The 27,886-nt window shown below is 44.3% G+C and overlaps 1 protein-coding gene across 1 annotated transcript in view; it reads right to left on the bottom strand.

Annotated features, from left to right (window-relative positions):
- MINK1 (misshapen like kinase 1) overlaps positions 1-27,886 on the bottom strand; it is a 1,658,622-nt gene that overhangs the window by 16,786 nt on the left and 1,613,950 nt on the right. The window contains exon 32 of the mRNA XM_044077078.1: positions 5,746-5,895. Coding sequence (XP_043933013.1) covers positions 5,746-5,895 — 150 coding nt within the window. The remainder of the gene's footprint in view (positions 1-5,745; positions 5,896-27,886) is intronic.

Below are 27,886 nucleotides of genomic sequence, written 5' to 3'. Positions count from 1 at the left end.
AACTGGGAAAACTACTCATGTACAAACTCTTCTGTTCAACGTTTTCTGGAATTCATAAATTCCAACGCTTTGAATCAATTTATCCACACCCCCCACCAGGGGCATCAATATCCTGGACCTGGTCATTACCAACATGGGTGACCAAGTGTTCCAACACCAAAGGTCAATTCCTCATTGGTCAGATCCAACCACAAGCTAAATCACACTAGACATCCACATCCCACCCCCACCCTCCATTAGGGGAAACTACCGTAAAAAAATTTCTCCAAAGCTAACTTCACGCTTCTTAAGACAGAAGTGGCAAACTTCATGACACCCATGCAGATGGACAATAGAGGCAGGACTGCTGAACCCTATACAACTGCACTTTATAAGCACTTACACGAGTGCATGGATTGTGCTACCCCTAACAGAACCAAGATGCTATCCTCCAAAAGAAATGAAGCCAATCTGGTGGACCCCTGCCATAAACAAACTCTACAACAGAAGAAAGAAACTGTTGCAAAAGTGAGTAAAATCCCATGATTGGAGGAACTTCCTGGTCAGCCTCAGTAAGAAGATGAGATCCCTCATAAAATCCTCCAAAGCTAGTTACGAAAACAAAATCGCCACTGATTCTAAAGACAAACACAAAGCATTCTATAGCTATGTCAAGAATCTCAATGGCAACACTCAGATCTGCTCGGAGTTACAGCACAATGGCACTAAATATACAGCACCAACTGATATTGCCAACATTCTGGCAGATGGATTCAATGCTAACTTTACCCCCCCCCCCTCTCACCCCCTAAAGGGCCCATCTCTATACCATAACAATGCAATGTTCCTGTAATCACGGATGCACAGATAAAAAACACACTCTCCAAAGCCAAAAACACAGCATCCATGGGACCTGACAACATCCCAGGCTGCGTTCTACATAGACTACAGAACGAACTGGTACCCCACCTAAGTACCATGTTCAATCATAGCCTCACCTCAGGCTTTGTGCCCATTGAGTGGCGCACAGCAATGGTTATCCCACTCCACAAAGGGGGATCCACCAAAGACCCCGGGAACTACCACCTCATTAGCCTGACGAGCCTGGTCTGCAAGGCCATGGAACGTATCATCATGGAACTTATAAACAAAGACATTGGTAATCTCCAAACTCTGGACCCCACCCAGTTCGGGTTTGTAAAAGGCAGATCATGTCTCCTAAACCTGATAGACTTCTTTGAAGCAGTCACCAAAGCCGTAGACGAGGGTAAGGTGGTTCACACAGCCTATCTAGATCTCGGCAAGGCTTTTTACACAGTCACCCACTCTGGGATTATACATAAACTCACTAAAATAGGTATAAATCCCTATGTCACAAGATGGGTTGCCAACTGGCACACTGACAGAACCAACACTATGAAAATAGCAGACTCCAAATCCGACTTCAGACCAGTGACAAGTGGAGTACCACAAGGTTCAGTCATGCGTCCTCTCCTGTTTGGTATCTACTTTTCTAAAGTACAGGCTAACAAAGTTCGCATATGACTGCAAACTATGAGCCATAATTGAAACTCCTAATGATGTGGACATCCTACAAAAGGGCGTCACTGAGACAGATGCCTGGTGTCAAAGCCATGGCCTCAAGCTCAATGCCAGAAAGTGCACGGTCATCCCCTTTGGTAAAAACTCTGTACCCATGAACTTCCACATAGGCGGTAGTAAACTTAACACCGAAAGTGTGATGAGACCTTGGGACACAGATGGACAGTAGTCTCTCCTTTGATAATCACATTGTCAGGAAGTCCTTCTACATGGCACACCTAATCATAAAAGGTTGCTCATCCAGGAAAAAAAAGCGGTCATTATTCCCTTCTACTTGTCACTCATTAGACCCATTATAGAGTACAATGCCCCTTTTGGTATGTAGCTTATAAGACATCTATAACTGGAAAGGCGGCAGAAATACCTCACAAAGAGGATTACCGGCCTCAAACAGATGCCCTATGCAGACAGTCTCAAAAATCTCCAGCTTTACTCAGTCGCATATTGCCTACTTAGAGGCGATCTCTGCCTAACATACAAAGCTATGTCAAATCCAGAGCTGTTGGACATGCTCCACTTAAAGAAATCCCAATCCCTTCCAGCTACACGCTCTAGGGACTTGAACCTTGTCACCACAATAAACAGAACAAGCTGCAAGGATAGATTCCTGTCCCAGTGACTTCCCATACTCTGGAACAAGCTACCTATCTATATCAAACAAAGCTCCTCATTAGCACTCCAAGAAAAATCTTGATGATTGGATGGGAAATAGGAAATTCACCCCGGGGATCACTTCTGTGGCTCTGCTCGACAGTGGTACAGGAAAATAATTTTCCTGGGTGGCGAAAGCCAGGGTACCGTTTGGCTAGGCTTATATAGGCCCTAGGGCCAGTAGCCTAGTACCTACCTATGAACTTATGGAAGTAGTAGATCTCTGCGTAATGCTATTGATACAGTTTTAACTTCTGTTCCACCACCAGCACAAGCAACTCAAACATTAAATGGCACTTGGCACCTGAAACTATGGTATCTCATGTTGATACTGAAGAGAAGGTGGAGGTAATATGGGAAGGGAGTCTGTGGGTTGATCCAATTCTAGAGGGACCTGTGCACAGGTTATAGGAGGGGAACCAATCTTCACCCTCCCAAACACCTGGAAGGCCAATCCAATCTCAATATGATCTGTAGACCTCTCTCCAATTAACGGATCCAACCTTCCCTTCGGAGGTTCAGTACAGCAGCTGGGAGGAAACTTGAAGTTCAAAGTACTGAACGGCTCTGAGGAGGGGACTGGAGCTGACCCAAGGCCAGGGACTGAGGTCCCCAGCACAATCCCTCAGTCCCAGGTCTAATCGGCTACAAGACTGGAGTCCAGTCTGATTTGGAAACGTCTGTGGGAAAGCAAGCAAAAAAAAGTCAGCCCCACTGAAATAGGCCCTGGGATGAACAGTGATTCTGAAGACACTGGAACCGAAGCTTGGACCAGTGAAGAAATCAAAACCAGGATGAAGCAAAAGGGATCCAACCACCTTCTTAGTGGAAAGGGTCAGAATAACTTGCATTTCAGAGTCTTTAAAACCTTTGCATCAGATGGTCCAGACTGGCCTCAGAGGTGCACATGTAATACCTGAAGGATTCTGCTGACAGTGCAGATAAGGGTCTCGGGGGAGGGGATGCTTAACAGATTTCTCAACTAAAGCTTCTTTTCTTGGAGAATCTCGCAAGAGTATTAGCTCAGAGGATAAAAGATCCAGAGGAGGAGTATGTTTGCATCGTGGCAAACAAGTCCTCCAACCTCAGCTGTTTCACAAAGTTGAATATATCAGATCCACCTGTCTCTCTATTAACAGAGTGTCAGAATTTGGACAGCTTCTCCAAATGTTTGTTGGGCTTCAATGTCTCTGGATCTAGAGGGAGAAAGCCTTAAGAATAATTTAGTCTGTTGGTCTTAAATAGCCAAAGGACCAAACCCAATGCAGCTGTCACAGTTCACAGTAAGTTAAGGAACTCCCAGGCAGACAACACTGATTATGCAGATCTTGTGCCAAAACACACACTTTTCAAAACTTGTTTATGCATGTCTATCTAAGCAGAAAATCCACAGACACTCTGGAACTTTAATGCTGTAAGTGGTGACCAGTTAACGATCTATCTATATACATCTCTATATCTACAGATATCTATACATGTAAACACTGCACACCACCTCTGAAATGCTAAATCACTAGCAGTCTTACTGTTAAGTCTAAACCTCCAGACTAATCACACTTAGATTAAAAATAGGAAATATTATCTGCAATGCTAGGAAAACCTTGGTAGATGTGGCTCAATATGTAAATATAAAACATGTAACGCCACCTATAAATTATTAAAAAGCAGTAACCTTAACTACTAGTGTATTAAAAGTTTAAACTATCAGACTAACCACACACAGAAATGGACAGAAAAATCCACAACAAGAAATGTCCTGGAAGAAAGTGCTTAAACAGCAGAAAATAAATCTTTTAACCAAGCCTAGGACCAAGTTACAATACCGACAAAAGGGCAGAAATATTTTACAAACTGTAGCTACAAAATCAAAAACATTTGAGATGGAGCACTCAGCTGCACAGATCCATGTCCATACGCAAAGGAGGCGCACAAGATCCGAATGAATTCAGTGGACAGATACATTATTGGAGGGGAAGTTCTAAACAAGCTCAAGGCTGGTGCACTGATGCTGCCTTATTGGCTCGGATAAGTGGCTCTGAGGACCCATATATGTCAGATCAGACTGAACACATAGGATCTTTCCTTTTTAAGATGGGAAGAGTCACAATGTCATGACTGAATGGCTTTAAATAATTGTTTAGCAAAACACAGCCAATCGTCCTTGCCTGCCTTAGGTGACTGGGACATAAGTGAAGAAAAATGCCTAACTTCATGCCCCCCCCATTGCCCCTCCCCCCCAAAAAGTGTGCCCTGGAGATTGGTCCTTTTCCTGTTAATCAAGCTCCTCAAAGCACTGCAGAGCCAGATGATTAACTGAAGCCAAAAATCAGATGAAACAAGGTAATTAAATTAACAAATTACCTACTTAAAAACAGCTCTGTTGGTGTAGAGGAAAAAAGCCCCGATTACAGCCTAGGTAACCAGTATTTGAATAGCATTTTGGGCACCTACTGGAGTTGGCATGGGGGGTGGTGGTCAAAGGAATAAGTGTTCAAGCTTGAAGTGAGCACATTCAAGGATAAACCCACACTGAACATCAGGGAAGTCATGAAAGCACAGTCTTCAAAGGGGTCCAGGACTGTCTTGAATAGTTAAGTCACATGTGGCACTGGGTGACATGCCCTCAAAGATGCCCTCTGCAAGCTAGGTGTGTTAAAAAGCACATCTAGTGGGGACCTGGCTGTAAACAGAATACTAAATCACCACTGGTAGCCAAATAATGGAATACAAAAGATGAGGTCTGGCAGCCATTGGGGAGGGGGCTCTAGCATGATTGTGCACTCTTGTTACGTGGAATCACACAGGAACAGGTTGACACTTTCACCTTAGAGCTACCTACCAACTATATAGGAGTACAGCTCTATAAACAGCTCCAGTGACAAAGTTTGCCAAGCAAAACTAGATGCTGGAGCAACCAGATGAGAATGGGAGTAAGTAGCTGAAAAATGGTCTACCAACTCCAGGGAGTGAGAGGATATTCAGTCCACAGCACAAATTACTACCTGCTGGGGGCTAAATGGAGAAATGCCACTGTAAAGGCTAAGGTGGGCAGCCTGGAGCACAGCATTGTAGCCTGCTGGATAAGGTATGAATGAAGAACTCACAAACCAGACTAGTACTACAAAGCTGCACTCTGGATATCCATCCATCTAATGCCACAAGGTAGGGCAGAGGTATTAGAAACTATGCTAAATCCCCCTACAGTTGCCTCCCTCTCATAGCTTTCTCAGACTCTTGTAAGGAATAAAACACAAAACAGGCCAATGATACATGGGCCTTTATGGTCACAGATATAGCAGAAAAAACTGGAAGGGAAAAAAATGTATCCTTAATTCAGTGCCAGTAATGCAAAATGCAAGACTTAACAGTTAATGCACTGCAATACTTCAATCAGCAGCAGTTTACGCAAATAAAATACAGCTATGAAACCACGTCTTTCTTGCATCGTTCAAAGGAAATTCATTACCTCTGTAAAAAAATGTCATATACATTCATGTGGCATTTTCTACTTACATGCACAGGAATATAAATATCATAATTGTTCCCAGAATCCACATCTATGGCATGGAACCCAGCACTGGAACCATAGATGACCTTTAGCCTCTGACCTTCTTCTACAGTTAGATCTACTAATAATGGCTTGTGGGGAAGATCTGTGAAAGACTTTACACAAACATACAAAACAAATGTTAATACGTTAAAATTTAAAAAAGTAACAACTTACTTTATAAAACCATATAAACAATATATACATTTCATATATCTTTCATAACTTCCATTCTTCGTAGCAGCACATGCATGGATAAAAAAAAAAATTATGGTAATTTTAGGTTTTCACCCCATCCAGTTGCTTACCTTCTACTGTTACATTTTTCATAGAAAGAAATTTTCATGAGATTTAACTGTAATAAACATGGCATACATTTTGGGGGGAATGTGTTAAAATAAAAAGCAGAAAGACTAGTTGTGCAAATTCTTACAATAACCATAGATGTCCTTCTCTTCTATGCTGCAGTATTCTTTACATATGGGGTTGTCTTCCACCCTATGACCTGACATCCAGCCAGTATACAAAAGCTTCTAGCCACTGCCAGTACATGGTACGTTGCACGTCTGCTGACTGCATCAGCCATAAAAGGACGTTCGCATGCATCATCCTCAGAGCAAGGATGCCCCGTGAGGAATAACAGTCCTCATCTCATCTTTGCTCTGAGGAAGGATGCCCCATGAGGAATAACAGTCCTAAGGAAAACCAAGTCATCCAGGGAAGTGATAATTTGCAGGGAGAGGGCAGGAGGGACAGAATACTGCAACATAGAAGACATCTATGTTTATGCTAAGATTTTACACAACTATTCTATGCTCTTCTATTCAATGTTGCAGTAATCTTTACATGTGAGAGTGCGCCATAGCTTTGTTGGAACCTTGGGAGGTGGAAGGAGCAGAGGAAGGCTGCAAGGATGACTTTTCCACAAAACCATGAAGAACAGCCCTAGCAAATCCCACCCTGGACCTAGAAATAGTGTCCAACTTGCAATGTTTGGTAAAGGTGTGCAGAGAAGATACAGTAGCAGCCTCCAACATGGAATTTGTGTAGAGACCCTTAAAGAAAGCCTCTGAAGAAGACACAGATCTACTGGAATGGGCTCTGACAGAAGTAGGCAGGAACTTACCATGAAAATCATAACACAACAGCCTTAGAAATCCAAGATGAAATTGTTTGGAATCAGGTAAATCCAGAGCCCTGGGATGAAAGGAGACAAAGCTGATATAACTTCCTGATAGCTTTAGTCTTGTCCAAGCAAAATCTAAGATGCCTATGCACAACTAGAGTATGCAAAATTTTTCACCAGAGGACTGAGAAAGAAAAAAGGTAGGCAATTGGACAGACTGATTAACACGCATCTCATTCACCACTTTAGGCACAAAGGAAGGGTTTGGTTCACAAGGAAACCCTGTTCTTGTGGAAAACCAAGAAAGGAAGGGACACCATCAAAGCCTGAATTTCAGAGACCCTGAAGTCAAAGCAACCAGAAGCACAGTTTTCCAAGTGCAAAACTTTAGAGAAGCAGAAACTGCCAGCTCAAAAGCAGCCAGAATTAGCTTCTCTAGGACATAATTAAGGTCCCAAAGAGGTGGAACTCGTTTCTTGGGAGGCTTAATATGTAGGACACCTTTAAGGAAAAGTTTAACCTCCAATCTGGAAGCTAAAGGAGGTAATAATGGTGGACAAGCAGAAAGAGCAGAACAGTGGACTTTCACTGAGGAATATAAGCCACTTTTAATCAATTCACACAGGTAAGAAAAGTACCACTGGGATGTCCACAGAAAATGGCTCTAGACTTCTATTAAGGCACCAGACAGAAAATCTTCTCCATTTGGAAATTAATGATTTTCTAGTATTGGGTTTCCTGGTCTCCTGTAAAACCCCAAACACGTCCTGTGAATAAACGTGCCTGAAAGAGATCATAAGTTGATCACCCACAAGGTCGGTTGTAATGCTGACAGATGAGGATGAAGCAGGGATCCCTTATTCTGTGTGAAGAGATCCAGCCAGTGAGGCAACATGAGGCGATGGCCCTTGGCTAGCTGCAGAAGAGGGAACCAATGCTGTCTTGGCCAAAAGGGAGTCACCAAACAAGATTTTCAGTTTGTCCTGCTGAATCTTCAGCAAGACTTTCTGAATGAGAGGGATGGGGAGAATGCATAAAGAAACATAGCCTTCTATGAAAAAAAAAAGGGCGTCCATCTTCCAAGCCACAGGATGTAGGACCCTGGCACAATAAAGAGGAAGCTGTTTTGAGGGGAGGCAAAGAGGAAAAGATATGGAGTACCCCACCGGTGAACCAGATCCAGGAACACATCCCTGTGAAGCATCTATTCGTGGGTATGTCATGGACCTGCTTAATGCATCCACCACAGAATTCTGAGCAGAGGTAAAGTAAACAGCATGAAGAGTGACCTTGCACTGAATTGCCAATTCCCATGCCTTGGTAGCTAACCTGCACAGAAGGTACGATTTGGTGTCCCTCCCTCCTTGTTTATGTACCAGAGGACAGTGGTATTTGTCTGTAAAAATCTTTAGAGGACCTGGTTGGAAGAGAGGATGAAAATTCTGCAAAGCTAGAAGCAACTCAATGAGGAATTAAACCCGCAGTTAGGACAGCTGTTTAATTTTAGCCTCACCTCAGGATACGTACCCAAGGAGTGGCGCACGGCGACTGTGGTCCCACTTCACAAGGGCGGTGCCTCCACCGACCCTGGAAATTACCGTCCCATTAGCTTGACAAGCCTTATCTGCAAAGCCATGAAGAGGATCATAATGGAACTCATAAATAAAGACATAGTGAACTTGCAGACTTTGGATCCAACCCGGTTTGGCTTTGTCAAAGGCAGATCATGCCTTTTAAACTTGGTTGACTTTTTCGAGACAGTCACCAAGGCCATTGATGAGGGAAAGGCAGTCCATACAGCCTACCTCGACCTGGCAAAGGCCTTCGACACAATACCCCACTCAGGTATCATCGAAAAACTCATCAGCTTGAATGTAAACCCATACATCACAAGATGGGTTGCAAACTGGCTAAGTGACAGAACCCACAGGGTCAGAGTTGCTGGAGCCATGTCAGACTCAAAGCCTGTCACAAGTGGTGTCCCACAGGGCTCAGTCCTGGGTCCACTCTTGTTCGGCATCTACTTTTCTGAAGTACAAGCAAACACAGGAGGGTTATGGCTGACAAAGTTTGCAGATGACTGCAAACTGGGCGCCATAGTCGAAAACACATCTGACACAGATATCCTTCAGAAGGGCCTCACAGAAACGGATAACTGGTGCCAGAGCCATGGCCTAAAGTTAAACGCCAAGAAATGCATAGTCATACCCTTCGGGAAAAACAAGGTTACCCCTAGCTACCATATAGGTGGCAATCCACTGAGCACAGAAGAAGTCATCAGGGATCTGGGGACCCAGGTTGACAGTAGCCTTCGTTTGACACTCATGTTGCTAAAGTAGTTAGGAAAACCTTCTACATTGCCCACCTGATCATGAAGGGATTCACATCTAGATCAAGGGAGGTCATCGTCCCCCTGTACTCATCACTCATTAGACCTATGATTGAGTACAATGCCCCATTCGGAATGTATCTGACCAGACACCTGCAGCAGCTGGAAAGGCCCCAAAAGTTCCTCACCAAAAGGATAAAGGGTCTCAAAAATATGTCTTATGCTGCCCGACTGAAAGAACTCCAGCTCTATTCAGTCTCATACCGCTTGCTCAGAGGTGACCTGTGCCTGACATATAAGGCCATGTCAAACCCAGATTTGATGAATATGCTTCACCTCAAAAAATCTAGATCCCTCAGAACCACAAGGCGGAGACTTAAACCTTGACACGGTTATTAGTAGAACGTGCTGGAGGGACAGATTCATCACCCAGAGACTCCCTATGCTGTGGAACAAAATCCTGGTACATGTGAGGCAGAGCACCTCGCTGGCCTTGTTCAAGAGGAATCTTGACCAATGGATGGGAGATCACAGATATACCCCAGGGATTACTTCAGTGTCACTGCTTGACAGAGGCACAGCAAAATAATAGGCATAGTTTTATTCAAACTAAAGGGGTGGCGAAAGCTACATAACTATGGGCTAGGCTTATAAATGCCCTTGGGCAGATAGCCTAGTATGAACCTATGAACCAGAGCCCTCAATTCTCTGATATTGACGTGTTCCCTCTTCTGAGGTGAAGACTAGAGACCCTGAACCTTCTGTGGAACAAAGGTTGCTCCCCAGCTTGTGTCTGAAGCATCTGTGAAAAGCTGTTGAGAAAGCTGGGGCAAAAGAAGGGGAAGGCCTGGATTCAGGGAAAGCTGCTGAATCCACCAGAGGAGCTCTACCTTCAGGCAGCAAAACAGGAAACATAGCCCCTAATGGGTGAGCATGCTGGGACCAGGATGTCTTTAGAAACCACTGAAATTTTCTCATGTAAAGCTTTGCAAAAGGCAACATGGGAATCGGTGAAGCCATAAATCCAAGAAGTCTCAGGAGTTCACTGGCTGAGATGGAAGGAAGGAAGACTCAGAAGGTTCTCCGTGAAGTAAATGAGTGAACCTTATCTGCTGGGAGAAGCACTGTCAAGTCTGTCCTGAACCTGCACCCCAAGATGATGTGATCCTGTGATGGAATCAAACTTGAATTTTTTAAATTTATTGTGAACCTAAGGCTTTGAAGTAGAAACACTCCTCCTGGATCTATCTCATTTGCTCACTCAACCGAGTACAGAGAGATCATATTTTGACTTCAGATACTCCTACCAGTTCCATCTGTTCAGCTCTATCCCAGCTCTATTCCAGTTTAGTGTCACTAGCTCATTCTGCCCAGTACAGACAGAACATTTGTGAAGGGCAAGCCACTCGGGTCCTTAATTTTGAATCATCTTCTGTTTCTCCTTTCTCCCTTCCCCAAAAAAAAAAATTTCTAAGCTTGTTTCCTGCCTTTCCTATAACTAGTCTACTCCAGATACAGATTTGCTGTAACCAGGACTGTTTATAAGCCTCTGAGCCCCCAAAGCCTTTCTGTGTTGGACAGAAGCCTTCTAGCTTACCAGTGGGAGTTGGTAAGCACTAGGTAAGCCTATCTACCACAAGAGTGGTTTCTGACTCAGAAATTGTAGTTTATTGGCCGTTTGGGCACTTTTTCCATCTCTTTCAAATTTCTGGTTTAAAAGCCTGCATTTGTGCTCGTTTCCCACCTTTCCTGTAACTAGTCTAGTCTAGATATAGATTTGCTGTATCCAGGACTGTTTCTAAGCTTCTGAGCCCCCCAAGCCTTTCTGTGTTGGAGGGAAGCCCTCTAGCTTATCAGTGGGAGTGGTAAGCACTAGGTAGCCTATCTACCACAAGATCCAGGTACAGATCCTTAGTTTTAGCACTTGAATTTGCTTATTCGTGCTCAGCACTTGTTCAGAACTTGTTAGCACTAAATAAGCTACAAATTACTATAACACTCAACCTTCCTCTTTACCTAGAGGAAAACCGTTTTTGTACTTTCCTCACGTGCTAAACAGCTCTTATACTCACTTTCCTCACTTGTCTAGAGGAAAGTCGTTTTTTTTTATTCAGGCATGTCCATGGGTCAGCTCCCAGTGTTCTCTCCTATCTAGCTGATGACACTGGGCATCTTGGGGCAATGTAGCAATTGCCTCATGTACACAGACAATCCTCTCCTCCTACCACCCAACATCACAACCTGTGAGAGATGCACTTAGCTAGCCAAACTGGAGGTAAAGCTCTCTCCAACCAAGACTTGAACTTGACAGTCAAGAGGAGAAGGTAAACACATGCACCACACCACACTCATCATAGTCCCACTAAACCTACACCACCAAAATCCATCCACAGAAACACAAAAACATTCACAGAGGCTCTCAATAATAATCTGCACAAGCAACAGAGACCTCCAAAGCAGAAATGAAGGCAACCTCCACCCCCCAACACAACCCAAATGACACATAGCCGTGTGCCAATACACCACAGCCCATAAGGCAAAACATACCCAACACACTAATCATAGGTGACTCTATAGTCAGGCACATTGATGTCCCACTCACCAGGCCAAACAAGGAGAAGGTTACTGTTAGCTGCCTGTCCGATCCCAGGATCTGCCACATAACCCACGCACTCAGGTCACTCTACAAGTACAAATATGACTGTCATTGTCCATGTTGGTGTGAACGACCCGAGACGTACCTCCCTGGACTACATGAAAAGAGACACGGAAGAGCTCTCCAATCTTGTAGCCCACGCAGGTATGACCCCAGCCCTGAGTAGCATCCTGCCATCGCCCAGAATGATACTGCAGTACAAGGACAAAATGACTGACTTCAACAATTGGCTAAGCTTCTGGTGTCATTCTAAGGGGATCCAGTATCTGTCTGCCTGGGATGACATGGTTGACAGACCAGGATGCTTTGCCAGAGATTACCTGCACCTGTCACCCCTGGGATTCCGGATACTGGCTAAGGGTCTTGTCGCCACTATAGTGCCTTTTTTTAGGCAAGGTTCAAATGACAAATTCACCACCGTAACAGGAACAGGCAAGCAAAAATGGAGGGTAATTCTATTCAATGCTAGAAGTCTAAATCTCAAAATGCACTCACTCGAGGCACTCCTTAAAATGGAGAACATCGATATCTGCGCAGTGACCTTGACCTGGTTCAGGGCTCTAGAGAGCACCCCTGCATTACCAGGTTATAACTCATACCATACTTTTCGGCCATCTAACCTGGACCAGAATACCAAAGGCGGAGGTGTGTCCATATTCATTAAGGATATCCACACCTCCAGGCTAGTGGTGCAGCATAATGCATCCGAGATTATCCAAGTGCAACTAACTCTGGGCAAAACTGAAATCCAAACTGTAGCTTGCTACAGATCTCCCACCATGCCACAGGATTCCCAACTCCTCTTTTCTTGATATACTGAAAAATATTAGGGTTCAACCAAACACCCTAATGGGCGATTTCAACTACCCCACCATTAACTGTGAAAACTACTCATGTACCAACTCCTTCGCTCAACGCTGTCTGGAATTCATAAATTCCAATGCTCTGGATCAACTTATCCATACCCCCACCAGGGGCAATAATATCTTAGACCTAGTCATTATCAACATGAGTGACCGGTGTTCCACACTTGAAGTCAACTCCTCGATGGTCAAATCCGAATATAACCTAATCACCCTAGATATCTGCATCCCGCCCCCCACCCACCATTAAGGAAACCACGGTACAAAAATTTCTCCAAAGCCAACTTCATGCTTCTCAAGACAGAAGTGGCAAACTTCATGACACCGAAGCAGATGGACAATACAGTTATGACTGCTAAATCCTACACAAATGCACTCTGTAAGCACTTACACATGTGCATGGATTGTGCTATCCCAAACAGAACCAAGACGCTATCCTTCAAAAAAAAGGAAGCCAATCTGGTGGTCCCCTGCCATGAACAAACTCTACAACAGAAGGAAGAAACTGTTGCAAAAGAGGGTAAAATCCCATGAGTAGAGGAGTTCCCTGGTCTGCTTCAGTAAGAAGCGGAGATCCCTTATAAGATCCTCCAAAGCTAGCTACGAAAACAAAATTGCCATGGATTCTAAGGGCAACCACAAAGCATCATATAGCTATGTCAAGAATCTCAATGGCAACACCCAGATCTGCTCCGAGTTGCAGCACAACGGCATGAAAATTACAGAACCAACTGATATTGCCAACATCCTGGCAGAGGTTCAGTGCTAATTTTGCATTCTTCCTGGGCCCTTTAGGGGGTGAGGGGGGGGTAGAGTCCCTGTAATCACATCTATGCAGGTAAAAGCTGCACCCTGTAAAACCAATATCACAGCATCCATGGGACCAGACAACATCCCAGGCTGCATTTTACACGAACTGGCTCCCCGCCTAAGCACCATGTTCAGTCAGTCTCACGTCAGTCTTTGTGCCCACTGAATGGTGCACAGCAACAGTTATCCCACTCCACAAAGGGGGAGCCATCACTGATCTTGGGAACTATCGCCCTATTAGCCTGACGAGCCTGATCTGCAAGACAATGAAACATATCATCATGGAACTCAGACATTGGTAACCTCCAAACTCTGGACCCCACCAAGTTCAGGTTTGTGAAAGGCACATCATGCCTTCTGAACCTGATCGACTTCTTAGAGGCAGTCACCAGAGCCCTAGACGAGGGTAAGGTGGTTCACACAGCCTATCTTGACCTCAAGGTTTGAGACACCATCCCCCATTCTGGAATTATAGCTAAACTCACTAAATTAGGCATAAATACCTACGTCACAAGATGAATTGCCAACTGGCTCACTGACAGAACCCACACTGTAAAAGTTGCAGACTCCAAATCTGACTTCAAACCAATGACAAGTGGAGTACCACCACTGGGTTCAGTCCTGAGACCGCTCCTGTTTGGTATCTACTTCTCTAAAGTACAGGCTAACACAGAAGGCCTCTGGCCAACTAAGTTCACAGATGACTGCAAACTAGGAGCCATGGTAGAGTTCCCAAATGATGTGGACATCCTACAGAAGGTCATCACTGAGACAGAAGCCTGGTGTCAGAGGCATGGTCTCAAGCTCAGTGCCAAAAAGTGCATTGTCATACCCTTTGGTAAAAACTCTGTACCCATGAATTACCACATAAACGGCAGTCTACTTAATGCCGAATGTGTGATAAGAGACCTTGGGACCCAGGTGGACAGTAGTCTCTCCTTTGATAATCACATTGCCACAGTAGTCAGGAAATTCTTCTATGTGGCACACCTCATCACAAAACGGTTCTCATTCAGGAAAAAAGAGGTCATTGGTCCCTTCCACTCGGCACTCAGACCCATTATAGAGTACAATGCCCCTTTTGGAATGTACCTCACAAGACATCTGCGGCAGCTGGAAAGGCCATAGAAGTACCTCACAAAGAGGATTACTGGCCTCAAAGAGATGGCCTGCACTGACCGTCTCAAAAAAACTCCAGCTTTACTTTGCAGCATACGCCTACTCCGAGGAGATCTCTGCCGAACATATAAAGCCATGTTAAACCCAGAGCTGTTGGACATGCTACACCTAAATAAATCTAAATCCCTCAGTCCTACATGCTCTAGGGATCTAAACCTTGTCACCACAATAAACAGGACATGCTGGAGGGAGATTCCGGTCCCAGACATTTCCTATACTCTGGAACAAGCTACCCATCTATGTCAAGCAAAGTTCCTCATTAGCACTCTTCAAGAAAAATCTTGATGAGTGGATGGGAAATAGGAAATATACCCCGGGGATCACTTCTGTGGCTCTGCTCAACAGGGGCACAGGAAATTAACTTTCTTGGGTGGCGTGAGCCAGGGGAACCTTGTTGGCTAGGCTTACTTAGGCCCTTGGATCGATAGCTTAGTACCTACCTATGAATGGCCTTTACCAAGTTTGAGACAAGTGATCTGAATTGCTGGCTAGGAAAAGATAGTCCTGACAAGGATAAACCTGAACCCCTTGGACCCACAGAAAGGCAGTGACAGGGGCAAAGCACTATGTGAATACCTTTGGGGCAGTGGAAAGACCAAAAGGCAAGGCAGAGAATTGAAAGTGCAATGAACCCACAGAGAAATGCAAAAATTTCCTGTACTGAGGACGAATGGGGATATGCAGATAAGCATCAGAGATCCAAGGAACCCAAGAAAGACTGAGGTGAAATCAGGGGAAATAATGTCTGAAAGGATAGCATCTGGAAAGAAGGCACTTCCATAAAAGTGTTTGAGAGAGGTCTAAAATTGGTATCCAAGGGCCATCCCTTCTTGGAACCAGAAACATTCTCAAGTAAAAACCCTTGGCTCTCTGATACAGAGGTACACTTTGAATAGTGCCTTGAGACATCAGCTGAGATAGGAACTGTGGAAAAGCATGTAACTGACTGGAGGGGGGCTGTGGAATTTCCACGAAAGGAAGTAGAGTCTTTCAAATCATAAAGTAGCTTTTTTGGAAAATGGATAGAACCCTGGCATCCTGAGTGATCCTTGCCCATGCTGGAAATAAAAGAGGTGAAGAGAAACAGGTGTATGACTTGGAAGGGTGAGCTCATTGTCAGAGAACTGGGCCTGGCCTGAAAGGATTGCTGTGTAGAGTGGTCTGAAGAAGTTTTCGATTGAGGGGGTTTTCCTACTAGACCTCTTAGACCTAGAAACAGATGTAGAAGCAGAAGAATGACTAGCAGGTCTCCTAACAAACGAGGTCTTGGCAAGGAAGTCTCTATGAAATTTTGAAACCGGTGAAACAATCAGGTGTAGGTCTTGAAGCTCCTTCTCTTTTTCTTGCAGAGTCTATATCTGCAGCTGCCGAACCAAAGAGGGAAGACTTGTCCAAAGGAGCATCAAGTCATTTTAAATTAATATCGGGTAACGAAGCCATGAATGCCTCCCAAGCACAGAGGTAGAAGCAGCATATCTAGATGATGCCTTAACAGCATCACAGCTGCACTTAATGGAATGTCCAGCTACTTGAGAAGATGCAGCCAAAACAGATAGGACCTGTGTTTTAACCTCAGTCTGGTAAAGTAGTTAGAGAGCCTGTGAAGCTTGAGAAAGCAAAGCCAAAGAATACCTAGACGTGTGTCTGGCAATTAATAGCCCTGATAGCTGAAGTGGAAGAGGTGTATTACCTTTTTATCCAGTCTCTCAAGAATTTTGCTCTCCTTGTCAGATGGCTATAAGCTTGGCAGGAGGAGATAAAATGGGAAGACTTATCCGAAACTATGGAGACCACAGCTGGATCAGCAGAGGAGCACACACACACACTTGCAGTCATCTGGCACCTTATAAAATCTGTCAGACCTCTTGGGAGCAGGGACCTGTGAATCTGGAGATTTAGAGAAGGCAGCGAATGTATCCAGGAAAGCTGGATGGACTGGAGGAACTGCAGAGGGAGAGGGAACCTCCACTTGTAAGAAGTCATAATACTACTTCTGTTCATCGGAAATCTGGGAACAATCCCATCTGAAGAACTCCCTCATTTTATTAATAGTTTCTCCAAAAGAAATTTCTTCCTCCTCAGGGGCTGCATATTTCAGAGATGAAGTAATTTGGGTGGAACATGCAAGAAAATCCTCAGAATCAGATGAAAGAACTTGAGACCCAGCAGCCTGCACAGGAGAGGAAGTGAAAAAAGGCAAAGTGGGAGATGAAGAAGGCTTCAAGGCCATCAAGGCCTTAAGACCCTGGGAAAAGGCATCCCAATCAGACTGAGTAGTAGAAGGGAATTTTGGGAATTTTAGCCTTTTGTTTCTTCTTTGCAAGTCTTTCTGTTTGAGGGGACAAGGAAGAAGAACCCGATGTAGGCCTAACCCCTGGCGCAGTCAAGGAAGGATCCCTACTCACAATGGCAGAAACGTCACCAGAGTCCTCTAGCAAATCAAGCCGCAGTTCCCCCATGTCGCCTGAAACAGACATCTGCATAGCCTTGGATATGCTGAGATCCAATCCCTTGGTGGCTTCCACAGAGATACTCACTGAAGTGGACCCAACCTCATATTGTACCACCGGGTCTTCACCAACCTCAACGGATACATCAGAGGTAGAAGGCACAACAGAAGAGGATTCAGGTTTTTGCTTGCTCACCTTCCTCTTCAAACTCCGCTCGGCCGAAGGACCTCTGGAACTCTCCATGACGTCTTTAACCAGACATTTAAGCCGCTGACTTCCGAGATAAAGATTTAGAAAGCCAGCTACACAAAGTCTTAGGCACAAAGGCCTAACAGATGGAACAGGATCAATAATTTACGTATTCTTCTAATGGAAGGTTTCTGAGAAGCCATTAATTTATGTACCACTCTAGATGGCAAGGAGAAGTGCTTGGCAATCATCAGAACTGGATAAATAATGTTGGTACTTTGGGGGAATTGATGCCCTGTTAAGACTTGCTGGATGGAGGTGATAAGATCTGTATGGGGATCAAGGACCCATGGAGGGCTGAGAAGGCAAGACTATAGATAAGAGAAAGTCTGTCAATACAAGAACAGACAATGAGAATGGTTGCTGCCTTGCACATAGAGGCTTCTTTAGGAAAGTACAGTTGTGTACACTACCATAAATGTAGATGTTCGAGTGTATTCACGGTTACAGTCATCACACTTGGGTTATCTGCCTGCAGGTAGCCCTCAGTTGGCCCGAATACCACAGTCTTGGCATTTCTGCGTCGGATGCTGTCGCTTCTTCCATGATGTCAGGTCGTAAGGGGTATAAAACAGGCAGCAGACAACATTACATCAGTTTCTCTTGCCCCAAATAGGAAGCTAGTATATGGTGGGGAACACCACCAGTAAAAAGTAAATACCAATGCCATTAAGAATGGCCATAGAGAGGTAGAAAGACAGAGAAAACCAGGGGGCTGGAGGAGGGGAACCAGGACTGCAACAGTGAATACAAGCGAACATCTACATTTATGGTAAGTGTACACAACTGTACTATGTTCTTCGTGTTTCACTGTTGCAGTCATCACACTTGGGTTGATTCGCAAAGCTAAGGAAAGGTGGAGGCAGTCAAGAGGTGTTAGGGCTGGCTAGTAAGCCTTGTAAGACTGCTGTAGCAAATCCAGCTCTGGATTTAGAAAAAATAGGTAAGTGGTAATGCTTGGTGAAGGTGTGTACAGAACTCCAGGTTGCAGCTTCCAGAATGTCCCTGGTAGGGACTCCCCGGAGAAATGCTGTAGGGTGGAAGTAGCCCTAGTGGAATGTGATCTGATCCCCAGTTGGGTAGATTTTCCATGGTGCTTGTAGCAGAAATGGATGCAGTGTGCTATCCATCTGGAAACGGTTTGTTTTGAAATGACCTTGCCCTCTGCCCCTGTAGCAAAGCTGACTAGCAGCTGGTCAGATTTTCTGAAAGGTTTAGTCCTGTCAAGGTAGAACCTAAGCAGTCTGTGCACTTCCAAGGAGTGCAGCATCCTTTCCCTTTTTCCCTTTTATTCTGAGGGTGAGGGAAGAAGGTTGGCAAATGGATGGATTGGTTTAGAGCCACACTGGACACCACTCTAGAAATAAAGGATGGGTTAGTCCTGAGGGAAACCCTGTCAGCATGGAAAATAATGAAGGGTTACACAGCCATTAGTGCCTGCAACTCAGACATTCTTCTTGCTGAAGTTATGGCTGAAAGCAAGGCTGTTTTCCAAGAGAGGAATTTTAACTCTGCTGAAGCAGCAGGTTCAAAAGGGGGAGTGTGAGCTTTTCCAGTACGAAGTTAAGATCCCAGGCAGGAGTGGGTGCTCTCCTAGTGGGCCTTAAGTTGTTAGCCCCTCTCAGGAACTGTTTGATGAGAGGGTGAGAAAATAGAGGTGGCTCAGTATTATGAGATGAGATGGCAGAGGCATGAATCTTAATGGAGAAGGAAAGGCCTCTGTGGAGTAGCTCTGCTAGGTAATCCAGGATTAGAGGTAAGGAGGGCACTGCTGTGTCCTTTCCTTGAGACTGATTCCAAGAACAAAATCTTTTCCACTTTTCAGCATAGGATTTCCTAGTACTAGGCCTTCTGGCTGCAATAATGACGTCCAGCACCTGTTTGCTGAGGGTTGCTGGTAGTGTATTCAGGGGATAAGCCAGGCTGCAAGATTTAAGGTTTGCAACTGTGGAAGTAAAATCTGTCCCTCCTGCTGAGGCAGAAGGGTAGGAGTCTGCTGAAGGTGCCAGGGTGGCACTGCTGTCAGACTGCATAAGACTGGCTACCAATGCTGGCGTGGCCAGGCTGGGGCAATAAGAATTGCCCTTGGCCTGTCCTGTTTTAACTTGAGTAGTACTTTTGAGAGGAAGGGCAGAGAGGGAAAGGCATAAATTGAGAGGTTTTCCCATTGGAAGGATAGGGCATCTGTCTTCCAGGCCCTGCTGTGAGGGTTCCTGGTGCAGAATTTGCTCAACTGGTGGTTTTCTGGGGAGGCAAAGAGGTCTACCTCTGGTGTCTCCCACCTCTAGATTAGAAGGTTGAAGATGCTGGGCTCCAATTTCCACTCGTGTGGATCTAGGAGATTTCTGCTTAGGTTGTCTGCCAGTGAATTTTGTTTGCCTGGCAGGAACTGAGCTTGTAGATGCACTTGGTTGCTCAAGGCTGTGTTCCACAGGACCATGGCTAACCTGCAGAGACAGTAAGAATGGGATCCACCCCCTGCTTGTTTATGTACCACATAACTGTGGTGTTGTCTCTGTTTTTATAAACAGTTGACCTGGAAGGATTAGGTATCTGAAGGCTGTCAGAGCATTCTGTACAGCTAGCATCTCTTTGATTGATGTGCAAGAGAATTTGGCCTGGGGTCCAGTGGCCCTGAATGCATTTGCCTGCCATGTGAGCCCGCCATGCATAGTCTGATGCATCTGTTGTCAGGGTTTGGGTGGTGAGGGGTTGAGTGAAAAGCAGTCTCTTGTGGTTGCATGCTTCTGCCCACCAAAGGAACTCTGCCCATACACAAAGTATGATTGCAATGACTGTTTCCAGGTCCTGAGAATGCTGGCACGAAAGACTTTTTAAGTACCACTGAAGTTTCCTCATATGCAGTCTTGCACAGGGAAATAGCAGAATACATGAGGCCATGAACCCTAGGGCTTGCAGTACTTTCCTTGCAGATAGCTGGGTTCTGGTGGACATTTGTTTGAAGCAGTTTGTCAGATAGACCTGTTTTTCTGAAGTGAGAAATGCCATCTGGGAAGTTGTCTCCAAGCTTGCTCCCAGGAATATAATCTTTTGACTGGGCACCAGCTGTGATTTCTTTTCATTGATGGTGTACCCCAATGAAGTGAGAAGGCTTTTTACAAATGTCAGGTGCTGAAGTAGCAATTCCTGACTGTCCGCCTGAATCAGGCAATTGTCCAAGTATGGGAAAAGTTGTTTATTTCTCTGCCTGCAGTATGCAATGGCTGGAGCCAGGCACAGTAGATAAGCCAAAGGGAAGTGCAGAGAACTGATGGTGTATAGAGCCTGACCTGAAGCGGAGATATTTTCTGCACGACTCCCTTATGGGGATGTGCAGATAAACTTCTTTTAAGTCTAGAGTGACTAACCAGGCATCCTTGGCTAGCATAGGAAGAAGCTGTTGCAGGGTAAGCATCCTGAATTTTGGGACCACCAGAAAGGTGTTAAGAATTGATAGATCCAGGATTGGGCACAAAGAGCTCTTTTTTCTGGACACCAGGAAAAAACTGGAGTAGAAACCCTGCCCCCTTTGTTCTATTGGAACAGGTTGAATAGCTCTGATATTGATCAGGGAAAGTACTTGCTTTTGAGCCTCTGCCCACTGGTTTGGAGGAAGGTCTGGAAACCCGCCTGGGGTTAGCAGTGAATGGAAGTGGAATTTGTACCCTTGGGATACAATGTTTAGGACCCATCGGTCCTGAGCAATGGACATCCAGTTTTTGGCATGAAGGGCAGTTTTCCTTTTAGGGGCACAAGTAATTGAGCAGGGCTGGGAAAGATAACTGAAAAGTCATTGTGCACTTTTTCCATAAGGGGGCGGCTTACCACTCCCTGTTTTTGAGGTGGGAGCACTCCATTCTTTAGATCTCTGCATACCCTGAGACTATAGTCTGGGTGGCCTGTTTCCTCTGGGTTTGGTTTCAGAAGTCCTGGAAGGGGCTGGAAAGGACCAGTTTTTAGAAGGCCAATGCCTAATGAATCTAGGTGGCTGCACTTGTAAGAATTCTTTAACAATTTGCATAGATTTAGCTTTTTCTTCCATCTTTTTAAGAACCTCTTCTGCTTTGGTGCCAAACAGTCCTTTATTTAAAGGAGTGTCTAGCAAATTGGATTTGACATGATCTGGCAAGGTTTGTTCCTTCAGCCAAGCATGCCTTTTCAGTACAGACCCAGTGACTGCAGCCCTGCAAGATGCTTCTAGGACATCAAAGCCACACTGCAAAGTATGCTTACTAACTTGGTTTGCAGAATGCATTAACTCTTGTAAATCTTTATTTTCTGCACAACCTGGAAGGAACACTATTTTTTGTTTAATTAGTCCCATAATATGTTGCTGGTACTTCAACATGTGAAACTGGCAATTCAATGCCCTGATAGCAAGAGTTGCAGAGGTATATACTTTCTTACCCCATCTGTCTAAAGCTCTGGAATCCCTGTCTGAAGGGGTAGGGTTTTTGGCTGTAGTAGCCTTAATACCCTTAGGTCTCTGGGAAATGGTCTCTGGATCTGCAGTAGGATTCTTAAAGAGAAATATGTGACAATCAGGTACTCTGTCAGGTTTTCTAGGGACCTGGGGGTAAAGTGGCGTAAGACTGGATTCCATGAAGACTTCTACAACATCCAGTACAGGGGGTATAGCTAGAGGCCTGTGCTGAGGCAATTCTAAAAATTCTCAGTCTCTTTTTGGACTGAGGGTAGTCCTGACATTCCCAGCGGAAACGCTCTCTTAAAGCATGCAAGGTTTCACCAAAAGAAAAATCCTCTGGAGGGGAGGCACAGGAAATGGATTCATCTGCATCTGAATCCTCATAGGTTGATAAGGGCATGTCCTGATAATCAGAAGGGTCAGTCATCGGACTCCTGGTCTGTAGAATCAGAATGAAACTCAATTCTTGGTCTCTTAGCAGGGGGAAGGCTGGCTTCCCCTAATTAGGGCAATAAGGTCTTCAGCCATTCTAAGCATTTGTTTTTGTGGAATGGGAGCTTGAGCATGCGCTTTGGTCATCTGTTTTCTTGGCGTAGTGTGTACTCTGGGCCTAAAAACCCAGTAGTTTTAGCTAAAAATGAAGTCATTAGTTTAATTCGATCGGTAGGTCGGAATACACCCTCAGAGGCCGGTGCCTGCACAGCGGCTCCGGACCCATCCAAGGTAGAGACATCCGCACTTTCCACAGTCGAAGCATCTTGTGGCATACCGGACTCTGAATGGGAATCAGCAGAGGCCTGCGAATCTGTAGAAGTGGGCATCAGGGGCTGCAAAGGCACCTCACTGAGTACCAGCGGATTGGCGACTAGCTTAATGGAAGCATTGTCTGCAGTTTGGGACCTATGCGGTCTATCTCTGTCTTTATCTTTATGCTTTTCGGAAGATCGGTAGTCGGATGGCCTATCAAAGCCATTTCGGAACACGGAAAACGAGAGCAAAAGAATTTTGCAAAAAGATAGCCCGACGACGAATGGTTCGGACGTTAAACAAGGCACAAAACCGACAGAGGGGGACGTCGTGGTCTGGGCCTAAAAAGGTGATGCAGTAAGAATGAAAATCTCTGAGAGGTATTTGCTTTCCACAGGCAAGACAATTGTTAACTTTTTCTGACATCGATTAGAGCAAGAAAAAAGATCCCCAACAGGGTACTTAGCTTTAGAAGACTTCAGGTTTGAAACTCGAAAAACGAAAATTTCAGGTAGCGGCTGACCGGCACTTGCACACTGTTTCTGCTTTGGGCTCCTCCTTGGCAAGAAAGACTGATGTAATGGTGTCGGCTGCCTGTTTTATATCCCTGACGACCTGACATCATGGAAGAAGCGATAGCATCAGACGCAGAAATCCTAAGACTCTGGTATTCGGGCCGACTGAGGGCTACCTGCAGGCAGATAACCCAAGTGTGACAACTGCAACAGTGAAACACAAAGAACATCTTTAGTTATCAGAGGAAAAAAACAGGAAGGCATATAGGAATGGATTCCAGGTGGCCAAGTATGGGCCAGAGTGTCCCTTGGTGACTGACCCCGTTGATGGATGCGGACAAAGTAGCTGATGCACTTCCAAGTGTTGAGAGATGCAATGGGGTCACAGAAAGGCAAGCTACAGTGGCTAAAAACTTCCACCATGGTGCTGTTTAGGGACCACTTGTGAGGCATCAGAATTCAGCACCTCAGGTTGCCTCTAACAATATAAGTTAGACCCATCATGTGCATTTCTGTGAGAAAGCATTGTGAAGACAGTGCCCTCTGAAACCCTCATGGACTTCTGACACAGTGAGTATGAAAGGAGTTTCCTTGAATCTGTTGATATATCTGACCACAAAGGTGACGTCTCTCTGGACAGAAAACACACCAGGGGAAGGAAGTCCTGACGTGCCTGCAACACTAGGACTACCCTCTTTCTACAGCATTGATATAAAGATGGGCCTTGTGACTGATCCACATTCCTTGAATCATCTCCTCAAAATACCACTGGCACTCCAACAGTGAGGCATCTGTAGTCACAGTGGCCATGGGAAAAGGACAGACATCCTTGTGAAACTAGATGGTATACACCATAAGATGTGGTGATAACAGGGAAGACAACCTGCTTGGATGGTGAAGAGGATGCATTAGCAGATAACATTAGACTGAAAGGGAGTGTAAAAAATATATTGCATGAAGTGCCAAGATTACTTAAGCCAACTCATAGTACACTGAAGGATCAGAGATGCTGGTGGAGTGAAAGAACTGAAAAATGTTCTTCACCTGCTGCTAGTAAAAGTCAACCTTGACACTAGCAATTTCATAACCCTTGATACTGTGCCTAGAGAGCAAAGTCCAGAGATTAACAGAAAGGCTCCACTGAAGAATGAATAGTAGTGTCCACAAATTTATTGAAGCACTTTTCAAGTACCATACAGAACTTCATCAAAATAAACAGATTTAAAGTACAAAGCTTCTTTTATAACAATTCAGACTTGTCATGTGATGTGTTTTTGACCTATAATCAAGCTCAGCTTCTTAAATGCATTTAAATGCTTAAGTTAGACTTAACCCTATGCATTCTGAATCCTTCAAATAAGTGCACTGGTTTAAAAATGTGGTAGTTTAAAATAAAGTGTGCACACATTTACACAAGAATAGTGGCAACATATAAAACATACATTCCTTGTTAAAATCTTCCTTAAAAACTAAAGTTTAATCTGTTTATCTTAGTAAGCTTTTAAGTTTTAATAAACAGGTGATAGAGCAATCTTCATTCAAGCTTGGATATGTAAAGTCATTCAGTTTGATTTGCCATATCAGCTCTAATTTCTCCAACAAAGAAAAAGGACCCACTCTGTTTCCAGGTTCAGCTTGGACAATACCTCTAAATTCAAAACAGTGCTTCTCAAATTCTATGTGCTTAGCCAGAGCATTTTCTGTTCTAGCCCTATTGATGCTGTATATATGTTCATATAGCCACTCTTAATTTCCTATCAGTCTTCCCGACATAAAATGCCGGACATTGTTGGCATTGGGCTAAACTACTAATTTAGAATTACAGTTAAGTTTCTTGAATGCCTTTACATATCCAGGCTTAAAAATGAAGCTTGCTCTATCACCTGTTTATTAATACATAAATGCTTGCTAGGATAAACAGATCAAACTTTAGTTTTTAAGGAATATTTTAACAAGGATATGTTTTTATTATTTATTTTATTTATTTATTTATTTACATTTGTTGACCGGGAGAGTCCGACTGGACACAGGTCCGTTTTCAGCGGAGGCCTGGGAGAAAAGCTCCACATTAAGCATTATTTGCATTATACAGTTAAAAAACATAGCATTTAAATATAGACATTAGTCCAGTTAAGGACTCAAGACAAGAAGAAAACAGATGTAAAACAGCTGTAGAATATAGTACGATTTCAAAATATGGTGACATATACTAAACATGGTTACAAATGTAATTGAGATTCATCAGTGAACAATTGATGCAATCTGTTTTTGAGTTACATAACAGCCATTAGCAGTTGTTGCTACAAGAAGTTAGTATTACGTGGTAGGTAGCCTCGGAACATGAGTAGCCAAGCTTGCAAAGCGTAGATTGTTGATAGGGGGCTGAGAGAGGTAGTGGGTGGGGGGAGTGGATGGTATTAGAGGGGGGTTTGCAAGGGCATATCTGGCAAGTTTTGAAGTGCGATTTTAGTAAGGATTTAAAGTGGGTGCAAGAAGTTACAGAGGTAATTGAGGATGGGAGGGAGTTCCAGAGTTTGGCTATAGTGCAGGAGAATAATGCTTCTCCAGCAGAGTTAATGGCTCTTGTGACCTGTAGGAGGTTTTTGTGGCTGGATCTTAGTGGTCTCGTGGTTATGTAGGATTGGAGTAGATTCTGAAGGGATGGGACTTTTAGTGGTTGGTTTATTAGTTTGTGGGCGAGTGAGTTGGTACCACTGAAGGAGGTGGGGGAACTCTAGCCAGCCCAGTTCTGCTAGTGATAGACAGTGGTGAGTACGGTAGGAAGCCCCTGTGGAGAATTTGGCGATTTTATTGTAGCAGGTTTCGAGCTTATTTAGATCGCATTGTCTAAAATTAGTAAATATTGGAGAGGCGTAGAGTAGGGTAGAGATAAGATAGAGAATGTGCTACCGAAATTTTATCTGCTTTGGTAAGTAGTTGCTGATTTCTATGCAACGCTCCTAGTTTTTTGCGCACTTTTTTAATGGTTATGGAAATGTGAATGTCAAAGTTCAGTTTATTGTCTCTTTCTACTTCTAGTAATTTGGTGTGTTCTGTAGGATGGATGGTGGTGGTGTCTTTTGCTGTGATGTTAAAGTGAGAACTGTCTAGGGTAAGTTTGGTGGGTTGGAAGATTAGTAATTTTGTTTTGTTTGGGTTGAGTATTAGTTGGGCATCGGATAACCAAGTTTCAATAGAAGAAAATGCTTACTGTGTGACATGTTGCTGTTCTGGTAGGGAGTGGGCTGTGCAGATGATGGTTGAGTCATCTGCGTATTTGTACGAGTGTGCCATGTGTTGTGGCTGAGGCTGGATTATTGGTGAAAATAAAGAGTAGGGGTCCCAGGATGGACCCTTGGGGAACTCCTATAGAGACTGGTAGTTGGGGAGTTGGGGGGAAAGGTTGTCCTGCCAAACAACTGCTTGTTGGCTGTCAGATAGGTAACTCTGAAACCAGTTGATGACTGGTTGAGAGAAGGATAGGTTATTGAGAAGAGAGATGAGTTGTTTGTGTGGGACCATGTCAAAAGCTTGAGAGAGGTATAGGAAGGTAGCTGAGGAGAGATAACCTGCATATTTTGTAGGATAGTGTTAGAGAAAGAGTAAGGCAGTGGTGGTGCTATGGTTAGGTCGGAAACCATGTTGTGTGTTGGAGAGGAGGTTGTTAACAAGGAGGTAATCTGAGACTTGAGAATAAATGCATCTCTCTAGTATTTTGGAGAGTGGCGAGAGAATAGCTATGGGACGGAAATTGGTTAGATCTGTGGAGGGGCCTCCTTTGTGTAGGGGAATTGTGTGAGACTTTCCATAGTGTAAGAACATAACTTTCTGACAGAGATCTGTTAATCAAGAGTGATACGGGGTAGGCTACAGCGTCAGCTGCAAGTTGAATGTATTCACCTGGGAGGTTGTCTGCTGCTAATCTGGTGATTTTAAGTTTAGTTAGTAGTTGTTTTATTTTGGAGGTAGGAACAGGAGAGAAAGAGAAGCTAGTTGGGAGATTGTTAGTTCTAGTTGATGGTGTGGGTTTATGGGGGGCGGGGGGGGTTGTGTTGTCTAGCTAGTGATGGTATGGTTTGTGTGAAGTGATTGTTGAAAGAGGTAGCAATATTTTCGGAGGAGTGAGTTAAGTTAGGAGTGGGTGTACTTACTTTACCTGGGTGGAGGATGGAGTTTATTGAAGACCAGAACTGTTTGGGGTTATGTTGGGAGGAGGTAAGGGCAGACTGGTAGTATTGGATTTTGTCCTGTTTTATAAGCTTTTTGGTTCTAGGAATTTTTTGCCTAGTAGAGGGGGTTTTGGTTTTGCGCCAGTTGTCCCACGCTTTATCCCAGTTTTTCATTTCAGACTTTGTTTTTTTTTTTGTAGCCATGGGGATTGTTGTCTAGTTCGGGAACGTCTTATGGGGGCATGGTAATTAAGGATGCTTAGGAATGTTTTATTAATTACAGTAGTCAACTGCGTCATCTAGTTTGAGGTATTTTAGAGGTTGCCAGTTACAGTCTTTTAGGGATGAGCTGAATGAGACAGGGTTGAAGTTAGTTTTTTTGCGTATTTAACGGTAGATGATGGGTTTTGCTTTATAAAGGTGTTTTCTTAGTAAGAAGGTTGGGGAGTGATCACTGAGCTGCCAGATAAGCAGCCTGCTATATATGACTGGGGGCTCTTATTGACTAGTATCCAATCAAGGGCAGTGTGTTTGTTGGAGTTATTTATCCTAGTAGGTGACTGGACTAGTTTTGTGAAGCCATGAAGA

This window comes from Protopterus annectens, chromosome 7.part0, assembly GCF_019279795.1.
Source record: "Protopterus annectens isolate FY-2018-M chromosome 7.part0, PAN1.0, whole genome shotgun sequence".
Classification (NCBI taxonomy): Eukaryota; Metazoa; Chordata; order Ceratodontiformes; family Protopteridae; genus Protopterus; species Protopterus annectens.
Note: the sequence above shows the minus strand (reverse complement) of the source record. Positions and strands in the feature narration are given on the sequence as shown.